At 40.0% G+C, this 21,720-nt stretch overlaps 1 protein-coding gene and 1 long non-coding RNA gene across 3 annotated transcripts in view; one reads left to right on the top strand and one right to left on the bottom strand.

Moving 5' to 3' along the window:
• The first annotated feature begins 3,862 nt into the window (after window positions 1-3,862).
• Window positions 3,863-12,304, top strand: LOC128199919 (uncharacterized). Its single transcript, XR_008252442.1, has 3 exons — window positions 3,863-3,996; window positions 11,071-11,220; window positions 11,990-12,304. It is a non-coding gene; the product is annotated as an uncharacterized LOC128199919 (long non-coding RNA).
• LOC112043204 (diacylglycerol kinase eta) overlaps window positions 3,990-21,720 on the bottom strand; it is a 29,413-nt gene continuing 11,682 nt past the window's right edge. Inside the window, exons 3-18 of one of the 2 annotated variants that reach the window (XM_052891474.1) lie at window positions 15,682-15,887; window positions 14,912-15,108; window positions 14,331-14,476; window positions 12,712-12,823; window positions 12,338-12,525; window positions 11,952-12,036; window positions 11,669-11,776; window positions 11,053-11,201; window positions 9,144-10,577; window positions 8,360-8,779; window positions 7,807-7,981; window positions 7,234-7,463; window positions 6,988-7,108; window positions 6,034-6,627; window positions 5,710-5,832; window positions 3,990-5,216 (exon numbers count right to left, since the gene is read on the bottom strand). In XM_052891474.1, the coding sequence (XP_052747434.1) occupies window positions 6,445-6,627; window positions 6,988-7,108; window positions 7,234-7,463; window positions 7,807-7,981; window positions 8,360-8,779; window positions 9,144-10,577; window positions 11,053-11,201; window positions 11,669-11,776; window positions 11,952-12,036; window positions 12,338-12,525; window positions 12,712-12,823; window positions 14,331-14,476; window positions 14,912-15,108; window positions 15,682-15,887 (3,754 nt within the window). In that variant the 3' untranslated portion in view covers window positions 3,990-5,216; window positions 5,710-5,832; window positions 6,034-6,444. The remainder of the gene's footprint in view (window positions 5,217-5,709; window positions 5,833-6,033; window positions 6,628-6,987; window positions 7,109-7,233; window positions 7,464-7,806; window positions 7,982-8,359; window positions 8,780-9,143; window positions 10,578-11,052; window positions 11,202-11,668; window positions 11,777-11,951; window positions 12,037-12,337; window positions 12,526-12,711; window positions 12,824-14,330; window positions 14,477-14,911; window positions 15,109-15,681; window positions 15,888-21,720) is intronic. The other variant, XM_052891473.1, reaches the window with a different exon arrangement.

Below are 21,720 nucleotides of genomic sequence, written 5' to 3'. Positions count from 1 at the left end.
AAATAGGTAAAATTTTAAAGTATTTAAAAAATGAGGATATTTATTTAACCTATTAGAAAATAATTTTTGGACCTATTGCAATATAGACTGTACAATGTTTAGATACCACATGAAAAATAGTATACGGTTATTATTTTAAAATTGTCATATGGGATATTATGTACCTACTAGGTTCATATTAAAATGTCGCCGTTGCGTTGCTCCAGTGCTACGACATTACAATTCATTTCCAGAAGTATCAATATATGTACTTACATTCATGAAAATTATGCGAATTTTTCAGATGTGAACTTTTATTTTACAATAATTAACTCGAAAAAAAAATCGGTATAAATATTATAGTATAAATTATAGTCCTGTAATAATGACAATAAGATCAAAATTATGACTTTTTTTATAAAGTTGTAAGTATATTTTTGTTATATTAAAATAGTTCTAAGGCATTATTTACCGCGATACGCGGCGAAATATTTAGAGCTAAGTGTGTTATTATTTAATATAGTAGGTAATATTTTCATTCGTCTCGTTTTAAAACTAATATATACCTATTAAGTATATATACATGTTATATATAAATAAATATGCAAATATGAGTTTAGACACACGTTTTCACACACGACACGAGTACGTATAAATAGAAATAACTTGGAGATACATTTATAAAAACACCTATAAGGCAGATCCTAGTTCCTTTAAGGAAGAGCCACCGCGTCGGTAATGTAAATATATAAGAAGTAAGTAAATATATAATAGATTTTAGTAATTCTCAAAATTGGTATTATTATAATACTTAATTAAAATCTATATCTATAATCTATATATATATAAAAAAAGTTGTGTTAGTTACACTCCTTATAACTCAAGAACGGCTGGACCGACTAAAAATTAGTGAAGAGGTAGCTTAGAACCAGGAGACGGACATAGGGGTAGAACACGAGGCAGTATAGGATAGCGGTAGGTTACGATAGGGATAGGGAAGGGGTAGGTTAGAGGTAGGGTAGGAATAGGCTAGGGTAGGGTTGAGTAGGGATATGGTAGGGTTGGTGTAGGGTGGGAGTACGGTAGGGACCACGAACGACGTCCGCTAATGATTAATGAATCCAATTTTACAATACTTACAAGTGTAATTTTGCTGTAGAGAAATGAAAACTTTTTTTACGTTTCATCATAATAATATGTACCTCATGTGATACGTAAACTTAGCTTGAAATAAATAGTCTCAATAGTAGGTCGTTTAGTGTTCCGACCTTTAGTTTTCTAATGTCACATCACACGTTTCATGTAACCGACGCGGTAACATTACACCTACATATTATTAATAAAGACAAGAGATCACATTTTATGTAAAAGAGTATTATTATTAATATTATTTTACTTTATTAATTAATTCGACACCGAATCCGTTCAACGTTTCGAATAATTAAAGACAAAGAAATTGCTTATATTTTTCATTTAGAATATTAAGTTGCGAAATACCTACTTACGATTGTCTATCGTCGCGATGATAGTGATATATCGTTGAAAATCGTTTTTATTCTTCAAAATTTGGTGTGAGATAGATTTACTTTTAGAAAGTCAAGAAGTAGTTATTTACGGTTTCTATATCTACAAATGACGATTTGATCAGAAGATTATTTTAGATGGTTTATATGGCCAACGATAGTTGACGGAGTAAAGTTTCAGAAAGGCGCTTAGAAGTTTTGGCAATTAAGTTGCGATACCTATAGGCACTTAGGTATTAGTCGTTATCAGCGACAAATCGACCCAAATTTTCCTACATCGTGAGAGTTTTCAATGTTTTCATACTGTGACGATCGCGTAAACGTAAACGCGAATTTCTAAGGAATAGAAACAGCGCCATCTAGTGGCACTACTGCACAACTGTTTCAATTTCTTAGAAATTCGCGTTTACGTTTACGCGATCGTCACAGTATGAACACATTGAAAACTCCAACTCGGCACTATCCATGTAGCATGGGTGTAGGATTCCGTGGGAAAATTTAATATAGGTTCATTTTAATCTTACACCATTAATTAGTAAAATTTAGAAACCGTTAATAAATAACTTTAAACAAGATACCTATTCTTAAAACCAATCCAATTAGCCTACGCAAACTGTAAATAATTAAATTCTAATATCTTAAATCTATATTGAAACAATATTTCTGGAAGATAGTTTTTTTCTTTACTTATAAACGTTTACGACTAGCAAGAAAATAATTTTTAATAATCAATACGAAGAGATATTTTCAACATCTAACTGTCGTTTTATTTTAAAGACGTCATGTCTAATGGTATTCATAACTCTACCGTCAATTCCTAGAGGATTTCAGCTAAACTGTAATTTTAGTGGTTTAATTAGATCTATTATTTGTAATTTATTGCATTATGGAACGCCGTATTTACATTTATTTTGTAAAGGCAATACTGGCAGCTTCTTATTTTTTTAACTCTCATTCCTATTTCCTATTCCGAAAAATAACATTGAGTTAGGGGATTAATTTGTTGAAATTTTACACAATAATTTTTGGAAAAATATTATGTTAATTTATTTTACAGTTAACGTAAAAATATTGCTTTAAATTGTATATTACTATAATTAGGTAACCTGACTAGAAAAATAAATGAACCTGTATTGATAGCGCACAAGTACTTATTAGTAGTCTGTGCTTGGTTTGCTAGTAGAAGAATATTATTAGTTCCTTTGTTTTGGTTAGTTTTGCAACATTTTTTAATTTTTCCGGCAGACTAAAGTATAATGTTATTAGCTGTAGATCAAAGAATATCTAGAGTCCTAAGCTAAATTATTTCTTCCTGGCATGGCAACACATTTACAGATTGTTCTCGTTCACTCTTAGACCATTAATAACTACTTAGACCATTAATAGTTATTAATGGTCTAAGCGTTCACTAGTTCATCCACATTGTTCAGTCATAGACAATCCAGCAAGATTTAGGCAATTTTCAATCACGTCAAATCATAAGTAGGTATGACGTCACGTTTTATGCTTCTATAATCTTCACAACCATCACCATAATGTTTAAAAGTGTTGCAGTGCCAGCTAAATATAATAAATATACATGTATTTAATAAATGTTTTTGTTTTAAAAATATCTTGGAACTAATGAGTGCTTAACATGTGAACTGTATTTTAGGGGTAATAACAATACATTCGAGTGAGATACATTATAATAAACAAATTGGTGCATTATCTGACGTCAAAATTTACACAATTATAAAAACTGACATTTTGATGTCAGACATGTAGGGCCCTGAAAAGCTATGGTTAATTTAATGTTAATAAGCAGGTAAAATACCTAGTAAATTCGTTCTGATCCCTATTTAATTCGATTCGTTCAATTCGAATAATCGATCACACTGTTCACGATATTTTTGTGTATATTTTTTATAAACCACTTTTTTCAGACTAATCGCACAGATTAAGCACAACATGCTTGTCATTTTAATATGAGCTCTAAATCTCTTAGTTGTAGGTAGTTACATTTTTCAATGGTTTAAACGGCTAAAAATCAAAATGGCCGCGCGCAAAGAAATCATTATTTATAAATAATTAAGCAGTTAAGAAGATTGACACATTCTACGATTGTTATTAATTCCAGTCAGTAAAATGACAAGTGCAACTGTCACTGAAATGTCATTTACTAGTAGAATGTCAATTCAGTGACAGTTGCTCTTGTCATTTTACTGTCTGGAATTAATAATTGTAGAATAGACACTTCATTTGAAAGTAAAGTTCTGTCCAAGAACTGCTGTTCTTAACCGGTGCGTTGTTGCTAATTTATTGATGTAAAACATTTCAAAATTAGTGATCTCTGTTTCTCGTTTTGCAGTAAAATACAATAAAGAATCAGTTAAATTAATTATTAAGAACATTAGATAAGTGTAATAAAGAGTACGATATAATAAATATACCTACAGTTACATAAAATAGACATGGAAAGATTTCGTTGACGAAGGAACATAGATCGGAAGAGGTAGGTAAAATTCGATGTGTCTCAATAATCTATTTTACCCCATTCCTTTAGATAGATATATAAAAAAGTGGAGAAAGAAAAACCGCCAAATTGGTACCGAGTTTTTTTTATACACGCATAGATTCAATATTTATTTAAATTGCAACTTTTACATACTCGTAACATTTATTATGGTCATCAACAGCCTTATCAAGGTCCCACTAATAAAAACAATTCACAACCCTCAATCTCTTAGCCTCGTGAAGTAAAAAGTTTATAGTAGGCCGAATTTCGTTGTGTATGACGAATTCACTATTCACGAATTTTCGGTACCAACTTTTTTAAGTGGCGAAGGACAAGGAGTTAGAAAGGTATTTAAAAACTAAACCGTGTAGACATGAAATGAAATGAATGAAAGCTCCAAGAATTAGGTATTAGAAGCATAAAGTCGTACGACATTCATGAAATCGAAGTAAAGAGGATAGATTATTTAAGCGGGAATTATAAAATTCGCTTTCAAGTTACTATCAGGAATGTTGAGGTTACAATAGTTTCGAGAGCTTACGAAAGGTTTCCCTTTACAGAATTACATAGCATAGTTGGTGTTGTAGCTAATACAGAAATAGGACGTAATTTATCTTCATCAATAAACCAGTTAAACTTTCGGACGTTTGTTCAGAAAAATTTTGGTCATTAATTTAAAATAAAAGATGAAAACATCCGAAAGTATAACTTGAAGGTATCTAGAAAATTCCAACTTTGTAAATACGAAGACTTCTCCTTGACCATTCTTACTACACACTCGACTTAGCGAAATTGCTTGAGTTAAAAGTTCAAGAATAATTAAGTACAGAACTCTTTGATTTCTGAGAAGTTGCTTATTGATATACCAGGAAGATTCTTGACAAGGTATCAAGCGTTACCTATCCATGGCCATTCCCCTCCGAACGGCCTCGACGTCGTCACTGGAGCTCTTTAACAGCTTGAAGTATCCTCTTGACGTGACCAACTTTAGTGACTCCCAAATCGCGTAGATCACGTCTCGCTAGAGACAAAAGTTCGCGCCCAGTTACGTCATGCTTGGAAAACGCCTCGCAGTACTCCGTCAGTTCGAGACTCTCCAACCAGGTCTGGACTTCTTTTACGCCCCAAGACCGCACTTGAGCTGGGGTTTGTGATGTGCCACCTTCTGAAGTGCTGCGGCGTCCGCGTAGCCATCTGCTGCCAGCTTTCTTTGGCGCCTATGAGGGTAGACTTAGGTTAGGGCGGGTAAATGGAATGTGTACAATGACCATGTCATGTGTAAGAAACTGTTTCGAAGGCTACAGAAGAAGATGTTAACTAACAATGCCTCAACATTACTTGGTTACAAAGGATTACTGATAAACAGAGTCACATTGCTAATTTGGTTAACTTTTTTAAACAGCAATTGAAAATATTGATGTAGAAAATGTGGATGTAAATTGAGAAAAGAAAATCTATCAGAAGAAATTACAGTTAGGTAACAGAGTTGTGTGTTAAATGATAATAGTATAGTCTTATGCCATCTAAGGACATTCTACGATATGCCTTTGGAATATTACTGTGTGGTGACTGGAGAATGCGGGAGTGATTAAAAACAAAAGTTATTGTTAAATTCTCCATTGCATTACGTCTCTCTTTACGTCTAATTGAACAGGAACGGCCATATTGGTCTTATTTCATAAACTATTTTCGTCGTCAGATGCTATTTACCTCGTCTGCCTGTATGTACGCAAGGCCGTCGCGCAGCAAACACCGCGCAAGATGCGCCCGTAGGCCTGTCGCCGCGCTGCCCAAGTTCGGGCCGCTTTCCAGAAGCTCGTTACAACTTTCAACCTGCATCAAAAGAAATCAACATTATAGAAGCGCATCTTTCCATGTGATGCACATTTGCACTGACCAGTGTCGCCAGCAACCGCCTCAACGGAGGCAGAACTTCCCTTCGGCATCCTGCAGCGCGTCGGCCTGCGCAGAGACGCGCCGCACACTGTGCTTGTCCCCCTACAGCAGTGTTCACTAATGCACAGTTGCACTGACCAGCGTCGCCAGCATGCGCCTCAGCTGCGGCGGAGGCAGCAGCTTCCCTTCGGCGTCCTGCAGCGCGTCGGCCTGCGCAGAGACGCGCCGCACACTGTGCCTGTCCTCTCACAGCAGTGTTCACTAATGCACAGTTGCACTGACCAGCGTCGCCAGCATGCGCCTCAGCTGCGGCGAAGGCAGCAGCTTCCCTTCGGCGTCCTGCAGCGCGTCGGCCTGCGCAGAGACGCGCCGCACACTGTGCCTGTCCCCCCACAGCAGTGTTCACTAATGCACAGTTGCACTGACCAGCGTCGCCAGCATGCGCCTCAGCTGCGGCGGAGGCAGAAGCTTCCCTTCGGCGTCCTGCAGCGCGTCGGCCTGCGCAGAGACGCGCCGCACACTGTGCCTGTCCCCCCGCAGCAGTGTTCACTAATGCACAGTTGCACTGACCAGCGTCGCCAGCATGCGCCTCAGCTGCGGCGGAGGCAGCAGCTTCCCTTCGGCGTCCTGCAGCGCGTCGGCCTGCGCAGAGACGCGTCGCGCTATTGCCAGCGCTCCGCAAACCCTGCCTGTCCCAACTGCGCTGTTTTCACTGATGCATGCTAGTTTTATCTAAGGAAAGACAAAAATATGGTTTTAAAAATTTAGTTCTTTACTGCTTTAAGGTTTCTTGAAAAATACCCACTTATATCCAATTATTAAGGTTAATTTAATAATGCTTACATTAAGGAGTTTATGTATTGTGTCTGATGATAAGATTTTTGTAAGCGTTCGTAACTCGGACAAGCTTAAGACAACACAAGGACACCGTTGCGTCAAGGTCGAAAGCGCGTCGTATTTAGAAGCTCCTGATTTTAGAAAATTGGATAATATAATTAAAGGTTCCTTAAGTTACAAATTCACTCGATTTAAAATCAGGTAATTTTTATGCCGAATTATTTCATAAGTTCATAGACAAAATAAACATCTTACATGTTTGACTAAGGTGTTGACGTCGTCCAGCAGTACAAGCAGATGCGCAGCCTCGGCCGGCGCCAGCTCACGCGCGGGCGCGTTCGCGTGCGCCTTTTGCTGCTGTTTCTCGTCCCATGTTCTGTTGATGTTACATTGTTTAGATAAATTATTTGTGAAATTTTGCACTCATTGACAGAAATTACTACGATTAGAATAATCATCATCAGATCAACAATTCAGTCCACACTTAGAGTGCGGCGGTACCTCAGGCTGGTCTCCAACGCGCGGGAGCGGCACAGCATCTGCGCCCTGTTCTTGTGTATGATGCGCACGCAGCCGGGCGGCTGCAGCCACGCCTCGCCGTCCACCTGCACGGGCACGCACTCCTCGCCCAGGATGTTGATCTGCACCGCGCGGCACTGCGCTATGCGGTGCTTCTGGAGGTTGATGAGGCGGGACGCGGCCATTTGGGCTGAACCGAAAACAGCTACCACCTGCGCACACAAATGGATATGTACTACTGATTTCCAATTTATAACCTCTAAAATGTAAACTTGAAAATTAGATTACAAGAACCTCCCATCGAATAACCTATCTCAGACTTTATCGTGCTGCAGGCAGACAAACAATACTTTCTTACCTACGGGCAAAAAATTATCTACCAAAACTTTGTCATCGCATGGGGCAATATAAGGATTAAGTTAGAATTTAAAGATATTGTTATACTTGTTTTTCTCTTTATAATTCATATAATAGTATTTTTTTTTAACCAATATGAATATTTTACGTACAATTCCGAGAAACATGGCAACAAGTAAGCAGTATTTGTTTACTCACTTCAAGTATCCGATCGTCGAAAGATGGAGCGAGAAAAATGTCATCTCCTCGGGTTCCTCCCCAAAAGTTGGTCCCTCCCATGAACGACGATATATTTAATACGACGATGCCTTGCAGCTCCGGGAGTGGTATCCGTTGACCGTCACATTCTAATTGGACTCGTTGCCCAAGGTGTCTGGAAAAAAGAATCATACTCTTAATATTATTTCCACTCACGTCTCTCATTAACAAATATTTTTTTATCAATCACATTATAAGATTAAATGGACAAACAGATAGACAAGGAAGTAACGAGAGTCCCGTTTTGAGTTGCGGAACACTAAAAATCATAATTCATCACGACTTTAATTATGAAATGTCAAAATGATCTTTTCTTTTCCTGAATTTTTAACATATTGTTATAAATTAATCGAAGCATTATTCTATACATCCATTATCATTACACCTTTGTTATCCATAATTTAAAGTCATCAGATTTTTTGGAAGTTATAGTTGAGTTCACTTAATAATTAAATAAGAAACGGAAATTACAAAATATGTCCGAAGTTGTTACCTGTAAGTTCTATTAACCCACTCCTTCGACCCAAGTACTCCATACCACATGTAATTCCTTGCTCTTGATCTGCACTTCTCTGGATGCTCCTCCCTCTTGTTGTGAAAATCCAGCGTTATTTTGGCGTCTATGCCGATACCGAAATAGTTATTCATTACAGCTCGTTCGTAGAACCCTTCCAATAGGGTATCATCAGGATCCATTAGGGGGCTTACGGCTGCACATAACGCATCGGCGTTGGCTAAAAGGCACTGGCTGATAAAGCCTTGTGCGACGTGAGGCCATGCCGGTAGTGATACCAAGGGGTTGATGATTGGCAGTTTCTTGGCTCGGTCGCTGGTTTCTGATTTAGTTATACTCCCACCGCCACCTAAGGTTCCGCCTTCTCCCCATATAGATGACACTGAGGTTGATAGCCTGCTTCATAGAAAAAAATAGTTGAAATTTTCAAATCTAGTATTTGAAAAAAATATTAATTTTTTAATGCATTCATAAAATTATAAAGCGAGAAAAACAAACATTGCTAGACTTTATAATCTATAAACCATCTATAAATCTATAGGCCTAAAATGATCACGACATATCACAAGACTAGAGAAAGACCAATATCGAGCAATAGCGGCTGAATCGAAAATATTATTCTTTGTTGCATTGGGACGAAAGAGAGATAGCGATATATCGAATTTGCCGCTATTTCTCAACAATATATCTTTTTATCTTTACAAGATATGTCGTTGACGCCTGCTAGGTCTACAGATAAGTATTTAAAATATATTTAACTAACTTATCAGGTTCCCCGGGTTTGAAGAGACTTCCACATGATATTCTTCTGGTCGCTGCAGGAGAACAACTGAGAAATTGTCCGTATTCTGAGTCTGATCCTAAAAGCTTTGGGTTGTCAGATTGACGTCTCTCTCTATCTCTAAGATTAGGTTCCGGTGAGTGAACGCTTAACGTATCTGTTCCCTGGTCAAAAATATCACTAAGTACTGATGCCATACGACTTTGGCAGGTTTTTAAACTTCTATCCTCACTATGAGATGGTGATGGCGGTTCTACTACAACGCTTACTTGTGGAAATGCTACATGTTCCTTGATTTCAGTATTATTCTCTTCTATTTTTGGTATTGGTTTCATTTTGGGAGAGGTTTGAACGTTTGGAGTTTCATCACCTCTTGACAACTCTTCTGTTGTTTTAGGTAGAAGATGTTTGAGACTTGGCTCATCATTTACTCTTTTCTTTATACTTTTCCTCAAAGCTTTTCGAAACGATTTTCTCGCTATATCACTTCCCTCTTCAAATTGAGCTAAACTGCAGTACTTAATTTGCTCATCGGCATTGGTTGCATTTTCAATATAAAACACTCTGTTTTCGTAACCGAACTTCTCAACTTCAGGTTCAGCTGGTTTTTTGTGTTTGGATATGTATTTCATTTTCCCTTTATTTTTCTTTTCCAAACTAGGATGACGGCTCTCGATATCGACTGGAATATCAGAAACTGTATCAGATGTAAATAAAGTTGTGTCATCTGTGTAAGTTTCATTTTCTCCATTTTTGCCCATCATCGCTAATAGAACCTCTTGTCCGAGCATCGAGCTGATGTCATCCATTATGGATTCTCCGTGTATGGTTTCAGAATTCATGTACGTATCAGAAATTTCGGGTGAGTCTATATGTCCTATACAGACACTCTCTTCTGTGTCTCCAGGTTTGGAGTCAATGATCTCCGATATTAAACTAAAGTCATCACTAATGTTGGACCCCTCGGAACTGGTCGCGTCTATCTCCAAGTCGACACTCGAGAGCTTCCGCTCGGGCGTGCAGTCTCCGCTAGCGGGCGTCACTCGATCACAAATATCGTTAAAGTGCACGTCGTCAGTATACGGCTTGTCGATGTCTATTATAGTCAATTGGTCCGATTCATAAGTTTCTCCCTGTATTAACGAATCTCTCTTATCACTATCATCTGAGATAACTAGGTTAGGTATGGTAAGACTACTGCTATTAAAAGTGGCGCTAGTTCGCTCTATATCAGGCCTCAGAAGATTTTTGCAAGAGCTAGTATCACAGGAGGAAATATTGGAAGGCGACAGCCGATCCTGAGGCGAGATTGAGCATGTCTTATTGCGACTACATTTATCAACGTCCAAGTTGTCTACAGAATCTTGCGGATTTGAACTTATTAACTTAACTATGTCTTCATCTACATCTGGAATGCTGTGGACAAATAAAAAAAATAGATAAGTTAATACTGCCACAAATAGAACAAGTCACAGAGTTTGGGATGGCCAACCTATCTACATTTTATAAAGCAGAAAGTAAGTCAGCCTGTGATCCTACTCTTATCATGGAATTTGAAGTAATGGCGCCATTTGGATATTTTTTGACGATTATCCCGAAGAAAATAAAAGGATTCTGGACCTGTGTTATCTGATATTATACATGATTCAAAATAGGTGCATACCGTACTTGGTATCTATCTACTGGTATGGTCGAAGCATGAACTGACATACTCATAGGTTTGATAAAATGATTACTGTCCAGGTCCAGCCACCACAAGCTGGCGTTCAATATGAGAAATCAAGTGTCATTAAGATAATACAAATAAATAAATAAATAATTTATTTATTGATATCTCATTTTCTCTTCTAAGCCAGATTATTTTGATTTTAAAGGAAGTTCGCTGACTCACTTTTCTGGTTGCATGGAGGACGCGGATACCGCGGAAGCAGCAGAAGAGCGACGGCTGTCGGCGAACGCGCGCGGCACGGGCAGCGCTCCGCTCTCAGGCACCTGGCCCTGGCCCGAGCTGGCGCCGCTCGCCTCGCCGCGGATCGCGTCCTGTAATACCAAGTATGCTGTACGTGAGATGACGATGAATCATCATTATCAGCATTATTTCACGGTCCGCGGGAGAAGGGGAGAATCGTTCGTGTACCTAGTGGGGTCCCAGAAAGAAGAGAGTGCGTAGAATGGAAAAGGATGATAAGTAAATAACTTGTAGGGAGCCAAGAGGGCGGCCCGGGAAAAACGCGAGACGCAAGTACCGGGTTCGCCCTCCGACAATTCGGCTTGTATGACCGTAAGGTCGGGGGAAGGGGGGAGGGAGGAGGGCATGGCAAGTAGTGGGCCACTTATGAGTCAGGCCTCGCTCTTTATAAGATATGGAGTACTTTTATCCCTTTGTCATACTTGCTTTACGTAAATAAGCCGACCGCCGGTTGCAACGTAATATATTAACAGTACAGTACAAGTACAAGACAGTTGGGAATACATAAGTAAGGACTAAATCAACCACACGTGCTCACCTGCGGGAACAGGTGCGTCAGCGTGCGCACGAGCGTTCGCAGCGCGCGTCGCACGCTGTCCGCACGTCCCGCCAGCGCACAGCCGCGCGCCGCCCAGTTCAACTGCTCCTAAAAAAAACAAATTGTTTTTAAGTACGTCCCTGTGTTATTTTGGATTCGTCCCTGACTTGAATGTGTTGCTCACTCCATAGATTAAGTGGGAAATGAGCGTCACATATTGTAGTTATGTTATAAAGACTTGTAACAAAACAACGTACAATAAAACGTACGTAAAAAGACGTACTTTTTCAGTCTTTTCGATGCTCCCCTTCTCGGCTGCAGGTGGCGCTTCGGGCTCGCTATCGCTCGTGTCCATCGGCTCCCAAGAACTGGAAAAAATAAAGATGATTTAGAGACTGTTCGTATTGAAGTATAGGAGTAAGTGGGTATGTCTCCATATTCCTGTTCTATAATAGGGGAGAGCTCAGCTTTGCAGTGTAAAAACAGAATGATAACTTGAACTAAACAAATGTGAATATGTAAGTAAGACATTGTGCGCTCTGCGCAATTCGACGCTGTAATTTAACTTCGTTCACACACACCCACATGGTTCTGCAATTTGGTTTCGGATATCAATCAAAATGGTCAGCTGCAGCCGCCCCTTGTCTACTGAAAATTCGCGAGACTTACTCGCAGCGCGCGTGGTCGTGCGCGAGGTGCGCGCGCGCGTGCAGCAGCAGCGACAGTGCGCGACGTAGGCGGTGTGCAGCACGCGCGGCCCCGCCCCCCGCGCGCTCTCCCGCCGCTGCCAGCCGTGCGCAGCCTGCCCGCAGCGCCGCACGCGCCAGCGTACACTCGCCCTCGCCACACTCGCCCGCCTGAGAAATATATCCATATCGAATTATAAATAAAGTAAAACTATAAAGCTCACTACTGATAATGGCATCTAACAATCCCAATGGCATATTTGCATTTCAAAATCTTTCAATGGATGTGGAAATTGCTGTTTTCAAAATTTAGAATTCCAAATAGTACAACTTCATGTACAATGTAAGTTTCGCTACCTGCACAATCTCCTGCAAGTTCCTCAACAGCGAGCTCTCCTCCAGCAGGTCGGGTGGCGCGGGCGGCGGCGGCGGGGCTGTCAACGCTCTCTCGAACGTCATTATCGACCACCTGAAAACCTTTATCATTAAAATCTTGCGCTTAAGTAAAAACTAAATGTAACATGTAACTTACTTGAGTTACATGCTACATTTAGTGAGTTAGATAAGTAACTTGACTTGAAGTGTTGTCTGTCTAAACCTAGATTCTAATCTGTTAGGACGTTTTAAGTGTTTTTCTTGAATGTCACTTAAGAAAAACCGGAAAAGTTTAGGCGATTAGGACTCGCCTACCGATGGTTCCATATGCACGTGTAGGATCGTTAGAAATAATTCAGTAATCAAATTGCGAAGCTTTTCCCGAATTTGAGCTTCAATCACATTTAAAACGTAATGTACAACTTTGAGATTTTTCTATAACTTTTTATTAATTATTTAAATTTTCTATAACTGTGTTACTTTCTAAATTACATAGTTCTATTCTAAATTACATCGTTCTATCAACGGATGAAAAGACATCCGTAGATAGAACGTGGAAAGACAGACACATCTCTATAAACACAAAAAAGCTTCTTGTCCATCCACTAATCTTTCCCGTATTTATTTATGCAGCTAAGACCTGGACGATCAAATCAGCTGATCGGCATTGCATAGACGCTTTGGAGATGTGGTGCTGTAGAAGAGTGGCTGTATTCTGTGGATAGCTCATAGAACCTAGGCATCGGTATCGAAACAACTTAACACCTCGAAGACATTGATCAAACTAGTAATCACTGGCAATGGGGAAGGAAAAATACCTCAAGGACTTTTATATCCTCTTTGTTTAATAAAAATTGTTTACGCAGTTTCATTTAAAGTAACTACGTACTAGTTATTAACAAATTACATATTCATACAACACTCATTTCAATGTTAAGTGGGTCCCGCAGGCCGCAATGTCCCACCCGTGCACCCCTTTTCCCATTTAACGGAACGTAAAACGGCCCGCTATTTTTAGACGTGGTTAAGAGCCCACAATAAAACGGCTTTATGTCGGCTACATCGCCTCTCTGGGCTTAAAACCAAGATAATGTTAAAGCCGTAATGTACAAAAAGCTTAAGTGACTACTTAGGCATTCCGTATACAAAATGGATGTCCGAAATATTTCGCTGAAATGTTGATGTAACTTTTTTACATAGCACTGTCTCTGCTGTAATGTAAAGTGCTCTGTAAAAAGATTTGATGTGATATTGTTACTAAACTGCCGTTGGTGGGTTTTGTTTTTGTTACATACCTTACCGTACCTACTTTTTTATAATGCCCTCCCATTGTCGCCTATTCAACATCTTGGCGGTAGCAGAGCCGGATTAAGCTAACTTGTTGCCGCAATCTTCTGTGAAATATTAAAACGTGCCGCAGAGTATGTATCTGGTACCTATCTAAATCAGCGTCAATTTAAAACGCGCGAAATTTTAAATTGCTTTATCGTTCGTGTGTTTTTTTCCCTAGAGGAAATGTCCTAAGCAATTGCTCAAAATAGCTTAAACGCTAATTCAGGACTGGGTGGCGTGAATTCTGTGATCCGTGTCCTTGTGCTCACCTGTCCAGCATCTTGGTGGAAGCCCGCTCATAGCGCTCGATGAGCTGTTGCAGGTTGGCGGCGTCGTCGCAGGAGGCGCCCCAACCCAGCACGCGCGCCAGATCGTTGCCCGTGCCCAGGGGCAGCACCGCTGTTTGCACCTGTCGCTTTAGGAAAATGACTATTGAAAACTCATCGATATCATCATCAGCCGAATGTTATGGTTAATCGCAGGCCTTAAACTCGAGACCCTCACCCCTGGCCAAACCTGTTGTGGACAGTTAGTTCTAATTACAACAAAAAAATAAAGTAAAAGTTGTGCATTTCGTAAATCTAACAATTTGAGCGTAACGTAAGGGAAAGGGAGGGTTTCCAAGATTTTCTCGAGCCACAAACGCGGTTATTTTTTTTTTAATTTTAAGGAAATAATTCCTTAAATAATCGCTAATATATTCTGACGATTTCAATAAACCGAATTTCTCTAAATGAAAAAAGCATCTAGCCATTTAGTCTCCCTTTTAAGTAAACTACCAAATCTAACCGATCTGCATAACGCTTAAGTAACTGCTACTATTACCATAGATTAAAAAGAAGAAGCCTACATGCATTTCCAGCTTGTCCACCTCCTGCAGCACCCAGCCGACGGAGCCGTCCCCGCTGCACACCAGCACCCTCAGCGGCGCGAAGTGGCGGAACAGGCGCAGGCCCAGCCGCGGGCCCGCACCGCTCAGCTCGAACACTTGCGCGGGATTCAGCAGCTGCTTGAAGCGACGGAGGAACTTCACGCCCTGGTTGTCCCCTATTTAGAAATTACTCGTAGCTCAGCATAATATAATAAGTGATTACGCAAATTGTGAGCCTCATGAGAAGGCTCCGAGTCATTCAAAGGGCGATGGAGCTGTGATTCTTCACAGCAGGATCTTTTAACAGTGGAACGTGACTAGGAGCTCAGTGGTCTATCAAAAAGTCACTCGTCGGATCACAAAAGTATCTGAAGAGTGGATTCACCACATCTTAAGTTGACGAACACAACGTGAGGCGAGGCTGATGCGAGACGTTCAGCCCCTGTTTGGACACTATTCACCCCGTCGGAGGGCAAGTATTAGTGGTAGGTAACCAGGGGATCACAGAAGGATCTCGGAGTAGAATGGTCACTAAATCACCACATCTTGATTTCACAAAGACAATAAGGTTGAGGCCAAACGAGCGTAATTTTGTGCTTTGTTACTCGTGTAACTTCGGTTCCAGAAATTCGCATGTAAGCCGGAACACTACTCATTTTGCAACGCTCGTCTGGCAACGCGTTCCTGGCAGTAAACATGTTGGCGGTTGTTGAATAGAGAGTCATAGGAACGTCTGGGAAGTAACTCACCAGATCTCGAGTTGACAAAGACAATGAGCGGCGAAGCGTTCGGCGGTCTGTCGGGCAGCCACCCGTCGTCGGGGCCGACGGAGTGCAGGCGAGTGGGCGGCACTACGGACGCGCGCGCGGGCCCCAGGGAGCAAGCGGCACGCCAGCTGGGACGGCAGCTCGCGTGGACGCATTTGCGACACCAGATGCAGCGGAAGTCTTGTAGCCTAGAACAGAGAATTACAATGTAGCTAATATTGTTAGGTCAAAATATCATTCATGCGTACAACTAAAGCTGTTGCGAATGCCAATGATTTTCAACAAGACCTTGACTTAGATAGGAAACATCTAAGTACAGTGCTGGTTGTCTCTCTTATAGATGGTCTGACGACAGTGAACGTGTCATAGGGAGTCTAGCCAGCCAGTCGCTAGCCAGCAGACTGGCTGGCTAGACTCTTTGACTCTCTGAGACTCTCTTAGACGCTTTGGTGCACCCGCTGATATAATGATGGTTAAGGCGCTTTAAAGCTGAATATAGAATAGTAAGTACTTTTTTAATTTCAATAAAAATTATGATAAAAACATAAGTTATCGATAGGTCACGACATTGACCTATAGCAGAGTAAAGATATATAGACATCAGGCATGACTTCTTTCCCATACATGTTTTAGTTTTAGAAGCGGTAACGTTTGTAGAAAGACAATCGATATTTAATGATATATTTGCTCAGGGGAATATTGAGTACCAATAAAAATTACCAAACAACTTAACCTTCAGGTAGACTTTATTTAATTATTTTATGTAAAATTAAAAACAGGAAACCACCATTGCTTCGTCGAGACAACACAGAGCACACATAGGTTAAAAAAGTCAATTATAGATAGAGCATAGACCTCATAGGTAACCATAGAGTAAACTATGTTACATAACTCCACGCTACGAAACAAGTTCCGTAGGCGCGGCGCTAATATTTTAGTTGCGCTCATTGTTATTTGGTAACGGCGGTCATAATGTCATTTGTGTAAGGCGCTATCAAATTTACTATTTACTATAATTAAAATAAATTTAAAATAAACCCTCCCGCTGCGGGACATTGAGTGCTTATGGGGTCAGGGCTCCAGAGTGAGGAACGCAATACGCGTCGTCTCAAGAATCATTGCCTGTTTCCGACTTTTGATCCAACAGTTAAGTGAAAGCTTCTTAAGATGTTGGTTCAAGCTTTCCGCTCTAAGACCATTGACTAAACAACAGTCGGAACAATAATAAATAGTTGACTCAACATTCCACATGGCGGTAATCTCGTGAGCAAGGTCCAAGTATTTTGATACTTTTTCCATTTCGGCTTTAGCCAGATTATCGTGATGTGGAACAATCCTGATATCTACACAATAAGCCTGAGGGACTTTCCAGGACGATGACACGAGATAAGATAAGACGACATAAGATTGTGAATTAATTGTGTTTGGTCTGGGAAAAGTTAAAATGTACCGAGTAAAACATTGTCATTTTTTGTTAATACCTAAGCTACTAAGCACTAACAAGGGATTACTACCCTCCAATAAATCCGCCGCAGATAAAACCTGAGAGTATTTATATCCCGACTCCGGAAATTCGAAAGCGTTGCGTCGCTCGCCGACCGTCAAAATCCATCTGAGATTTTCTTTTCAATATCCCGTCGTGTGCCGGTCTTCTCTGAAATACAGGAAAACGTTCTCGAGGTACGTAGGTGTATACTGATGGGTTTTGGATGTATTTATTTTATTTTTGTAAAGTAGTTACAGTACGCCGTTGGTTCACGACTCGTTGGTTTCTGTGATCAGAGGTTGGTTGAAGCTCGCGCTTGGCCACGATCTCATCTGATGTTAAGTGTAGATGTGGCCTTAGGTGGAACGTTGCTAGAAGATGCCTTTTCACTCTCATCTTGAAGATGCCCAGGCTGTAAGTTTTTTTTAAATTTACATCTGAATCTTCATCAAATAACTTAAGCTTTCGGTATTTTATCCCTCTCCAATTCGTGATATCTAAATAGGTCCGTGATGTCTAAATAAAGTAAATATCCCTGTGCCGTGATATTATGACCTCTGCCTTCGATTCGGACGAGGTCCGGCCGGGACATGCACTTCCAACTTTTCAGTTATGATAATAAAAAAAATAAAGTAAAAGAATCGCTTCTTTTAATTTGAAGGAGAAATATCGTGCGGAAACTTGAGAATTTTCTTGATTCTCTATACATGTGTGAAGTCTGCCAATCCGCCGAATATGGGTTGTTAATTATAATATTTTATTCCCGTATTCCCACGGGAACGGGAACTACGCGGATGAAACCACAAGGTTCTGCTAGTATATATTTTATAAATAATAAAATTTACATAACACTTTTCGTTTACCGTTAACAAAAAACGGATATTATTTATGAAATCCTAGGTTCTGTCATCCGTCATTTATTTTTGAATGAGCTTAAAAGTTGTAACTAGGTACCGGAATCAACTGTAGACTTCACTTAAACACCACTCCGTCCTGTCGTCACCCGTGTGAGTGTTTTACGTTACGTGGTGGTCAGACCTGCGTGATTTTATAAAACATGATAGTTCGTCATCAACAGTCGTATTAGTAGCGTAATTGAAAATGAGTTTATTGAAAATAAATTGTAAGTAAGAATAATGCGTTTAATGAGATATTTATTAAATATGTAAAAGCGAAAGGTTACTCATCACGAAATCTCGAAAACCACTTGCACTTGACGTACAAAGTCGGTATTCGGCAGGGAGGTAGTTTATATTTAGTAGACGTTTGCCCAGAAAGGATTTCGCCGATTTTCTTACAAAGTCCGTCCTCTAGTTACGAATAAAGTTAATTAGGAAATGTTCCAGACACATAGTTTCATGGCAACCCTTTGCGAGCAAGTTTTATCTATAACGTTGAATTCGAAGCGTTGCCAGGTAGCTAAAGCTGTGGTGATTGACATTTCATGACTGAATAATATCCTACAATAAATTAAATACGCTTTTTAAACGATTGAGGGTCTCATCTCAACCTTTGTTTCCTGCACGGCTATTCTCTAACGATGTTTTGTATAACTCGCAAGTGCGAGTTTCGAATTCATCGCTATTTTTCTCATTCTATAGTATCGTGTTAAACAGAGAGAGATAGAGATGAATTCGAAATTCGCACTTACGAGTTATAAAAATTTCGTAATAGCCTAGCTGTTACCAATCAAAGTCACCACGATTCAAACACTATAGTTGCCCACCGCACTTACCAATCGTAGAAGTATGAGCAGACATTCATAGCTTTTATACAAAGGCGAAGGTCTAGCGATCGCAGGCTTGCAGTTTAAGGGCACTAGCCTGCCAGCATGTCGGCCGGAGAGGAAATATGAAAGGTCTGAAGTGCAAAAGCTTGTTCCTATTATTACCTAGAGTTGCGCTGCAAATTGAAACCTCGTGTTGTGTAATCATTACCTTTTATGGACGTTGGTTTTATTCGATGATTGATTAATATTTTTCTTTGCTTAGAGTTGTTACTGGAATTATACAAGTACTAGCGGACACCTGCGAATTCGTCGCCCTTAGACCTACTAACTATAGACTACCTCTCTGCCAAATTTCATCTTTGTACGGTTTTCAAGATTTCTTGATGAATGACCTTTCGCATTTATATATTAAGGCTGCATGACCCGGCATACGTTGATTTACCTTATAAATTATTCACTTGCGTGTATGAATAATAGATATTGGCCGATTCTCAGACCTCCCGATATGCATCATATGCATGTACAAAATTTAAAAAAAAATCGGTTTAGCCGTTTCGGAGGAGTATTGCAACAAACATCGCGATACGAGAATTTTAAATATTAGCTTTTTTTATTGAAGTGAACTCATGACGATTTTAGTATAGAAGATATATTAATAGAATGGAAATAGGAGAGTGACATTAGAGTGAGGTTGAGAGACGGGAAAATAGAGCTTAAAACTCATATAATCGTATATGATGTACCTTTGTATTAATTGCTAGTAGACGCTTCGCGGTTTCACCCGCGTAGTGCCCGTTTCCGTGAGAATACGAAGATAAAATATAGCCTATGTTACACGATAAAGGTGTACATTTCCAATGGTAAAAGAATTTTTAAAATCGGTCGAGCAGTTTTGGGTTAAATCGTAATAAACTTAAATTCAAATCTCACCTATTACATAATATTAATCTAGATACTAACACAAATTTGGTTTATCGTTATTTCGTTTTATAATTAATAACAATTAACAGTTTGGAGATTAGTTTGAACATACAGACATACAGATTATTAAGAAAAAAATACATCAGCTATCGCGGAACACCTGGCAGATGTTAAAGTTATTTGAATTCGTGGCGACGCATGACATGGATACGCCATTGCTATTGCTAACCCTAATTTTAATCGGGATCATGGATGGTTGCTGCCTACAGTGTGGAAACCGCTATTTCTTTCATTGTCACATACAACAAACTTGGAACAAGATAGCGTTAGTTCGGTTTGCTTACAAGAAGACGAGTCTAATGAAGATGACATTAATGAACCGGAGAGTGTAACGGAACCTTCACTCCCCACCACTCAACCACTTTCCCAGCGCGCAATGCGAGCAGCAGCGCGTCGCGCAGCCGCTTCGCAGTTTGGATCGTGCCGCGATGCAAGAACCAGCTCATGACTAAGGGCCCCGTATGGGTTCGAAACTAGTCGGGCATACTCCGACCTAATATCACGTGAGTTTTAGCCGTGTTTCATTATCAATAATATGAATAACACTCACGATAGTTTAAATTCTAAAATATTGCTAACCCGTACGATATTTCACATATCTACAACACTTGTTTTTCTACTAAGTAATAAGTGAAAGAAAGTAGACTACTAATAGAAGTCAAAAGAAAGAAAATGACACACATCTGTCCCATTTAGCGCTGCTAGCTAGCCAAATAGATGACAAAGGCAGCGTTACACGTGTATGTATATAGGTTAGCTTAAGTGGGGTTTCACGTTGAATTGCAAATGCATATCTCACGGGTGACGAGAGGCGAATGACGTGCCGCTCAATACAAAACGGTTAGGCATCGAACACATGGAGCGTCTTAAGCCAGCCACTGACGATCGCGCGTCAGTATTTTAGTCGCTATGTGCGTAACATGACGATCGCGACCAACACACTATCAGTTTTATCAGAGTCAAGACGTTAGTTAAGGCATGTGAGTACTTGATCGTCAGTGGCTGACATTATAATCACGGCGCGGTTTCACGACATGTCTATGGTTAAGAGCTTAGTGTAAAAGGTACGATAGTGTTTGAGATTTTCATAACACTGTACTACTACTATTAACAATAGTTACCATTCAAATAAATGTCTTTTTTCAAAGCTTTTTCTGGCAAGACTACTTCATTTCTGCGTTGAACATCCAGACTGATCCTTTGCGCAAAAAATTACTCTGTGTCACCAGTCGAGCCGCGGTGAAATGCGGATGTTTTTGTTGCTTTTTACCAAAAACCGTAAACGTATGCAAACGACAAGGACACGCAGACCCGACAAAACTACAAAGTTCTTATTAAATTCATGGAAGTTCTTCATTTTACCATAAAAGATAAAAAGGTTCAAAAATTGTTGTGTAATTATGATAATTAAGCGCGTTTGAAGGCTCATAACTTTAGTTTTAAATTAACGATTTTAATAATTATAGCGGACGCCCGCGACTTCGTCCGCGTAAAAATTGATGTAAACTTCTCTACCTCTACCTTACCCTGCTAGTAAACCTACCCAACCCTACCCTGTCCTACCTCTACATTACTCCTACCCTACCGCTAACGCTAACCCTACCCTCCCCCACCTTACCCCTACTCTAACCCTACCCGTACCCTATCCATACCCTATTCTACCCTACCCCTACCTTTCTCCTACCCTACCGCTAACCCTAACCCTTCCCTACCCCTACCTTACCCCTACCCTAATCCTACCCTACCCGTACCCTACCCCACCCTACCTTACCCTAACACTGTCCTACTCCTCCCCTACCCTATACCTTCCATATCATTCCCCTAC

Source organism: Bicyclus anynana, chromosome 4 (assembly GCF_947172395.1).
Source record: "Bicyclus anynana chromosome 4, ilBicAnyn1.1, whole genome shotgun sequence".
Lineage (NCBI taxonomy): Eukaryota > Metazoa > Arthropoda > Insecta > Lepidoptera > Nymphalidae > Bicyclus > Bicyclus anynana.
Note: the sequence above shows the minus strand (reverse complement) of the source record. Positions and strands in the feature narration are given on the sequence as shown.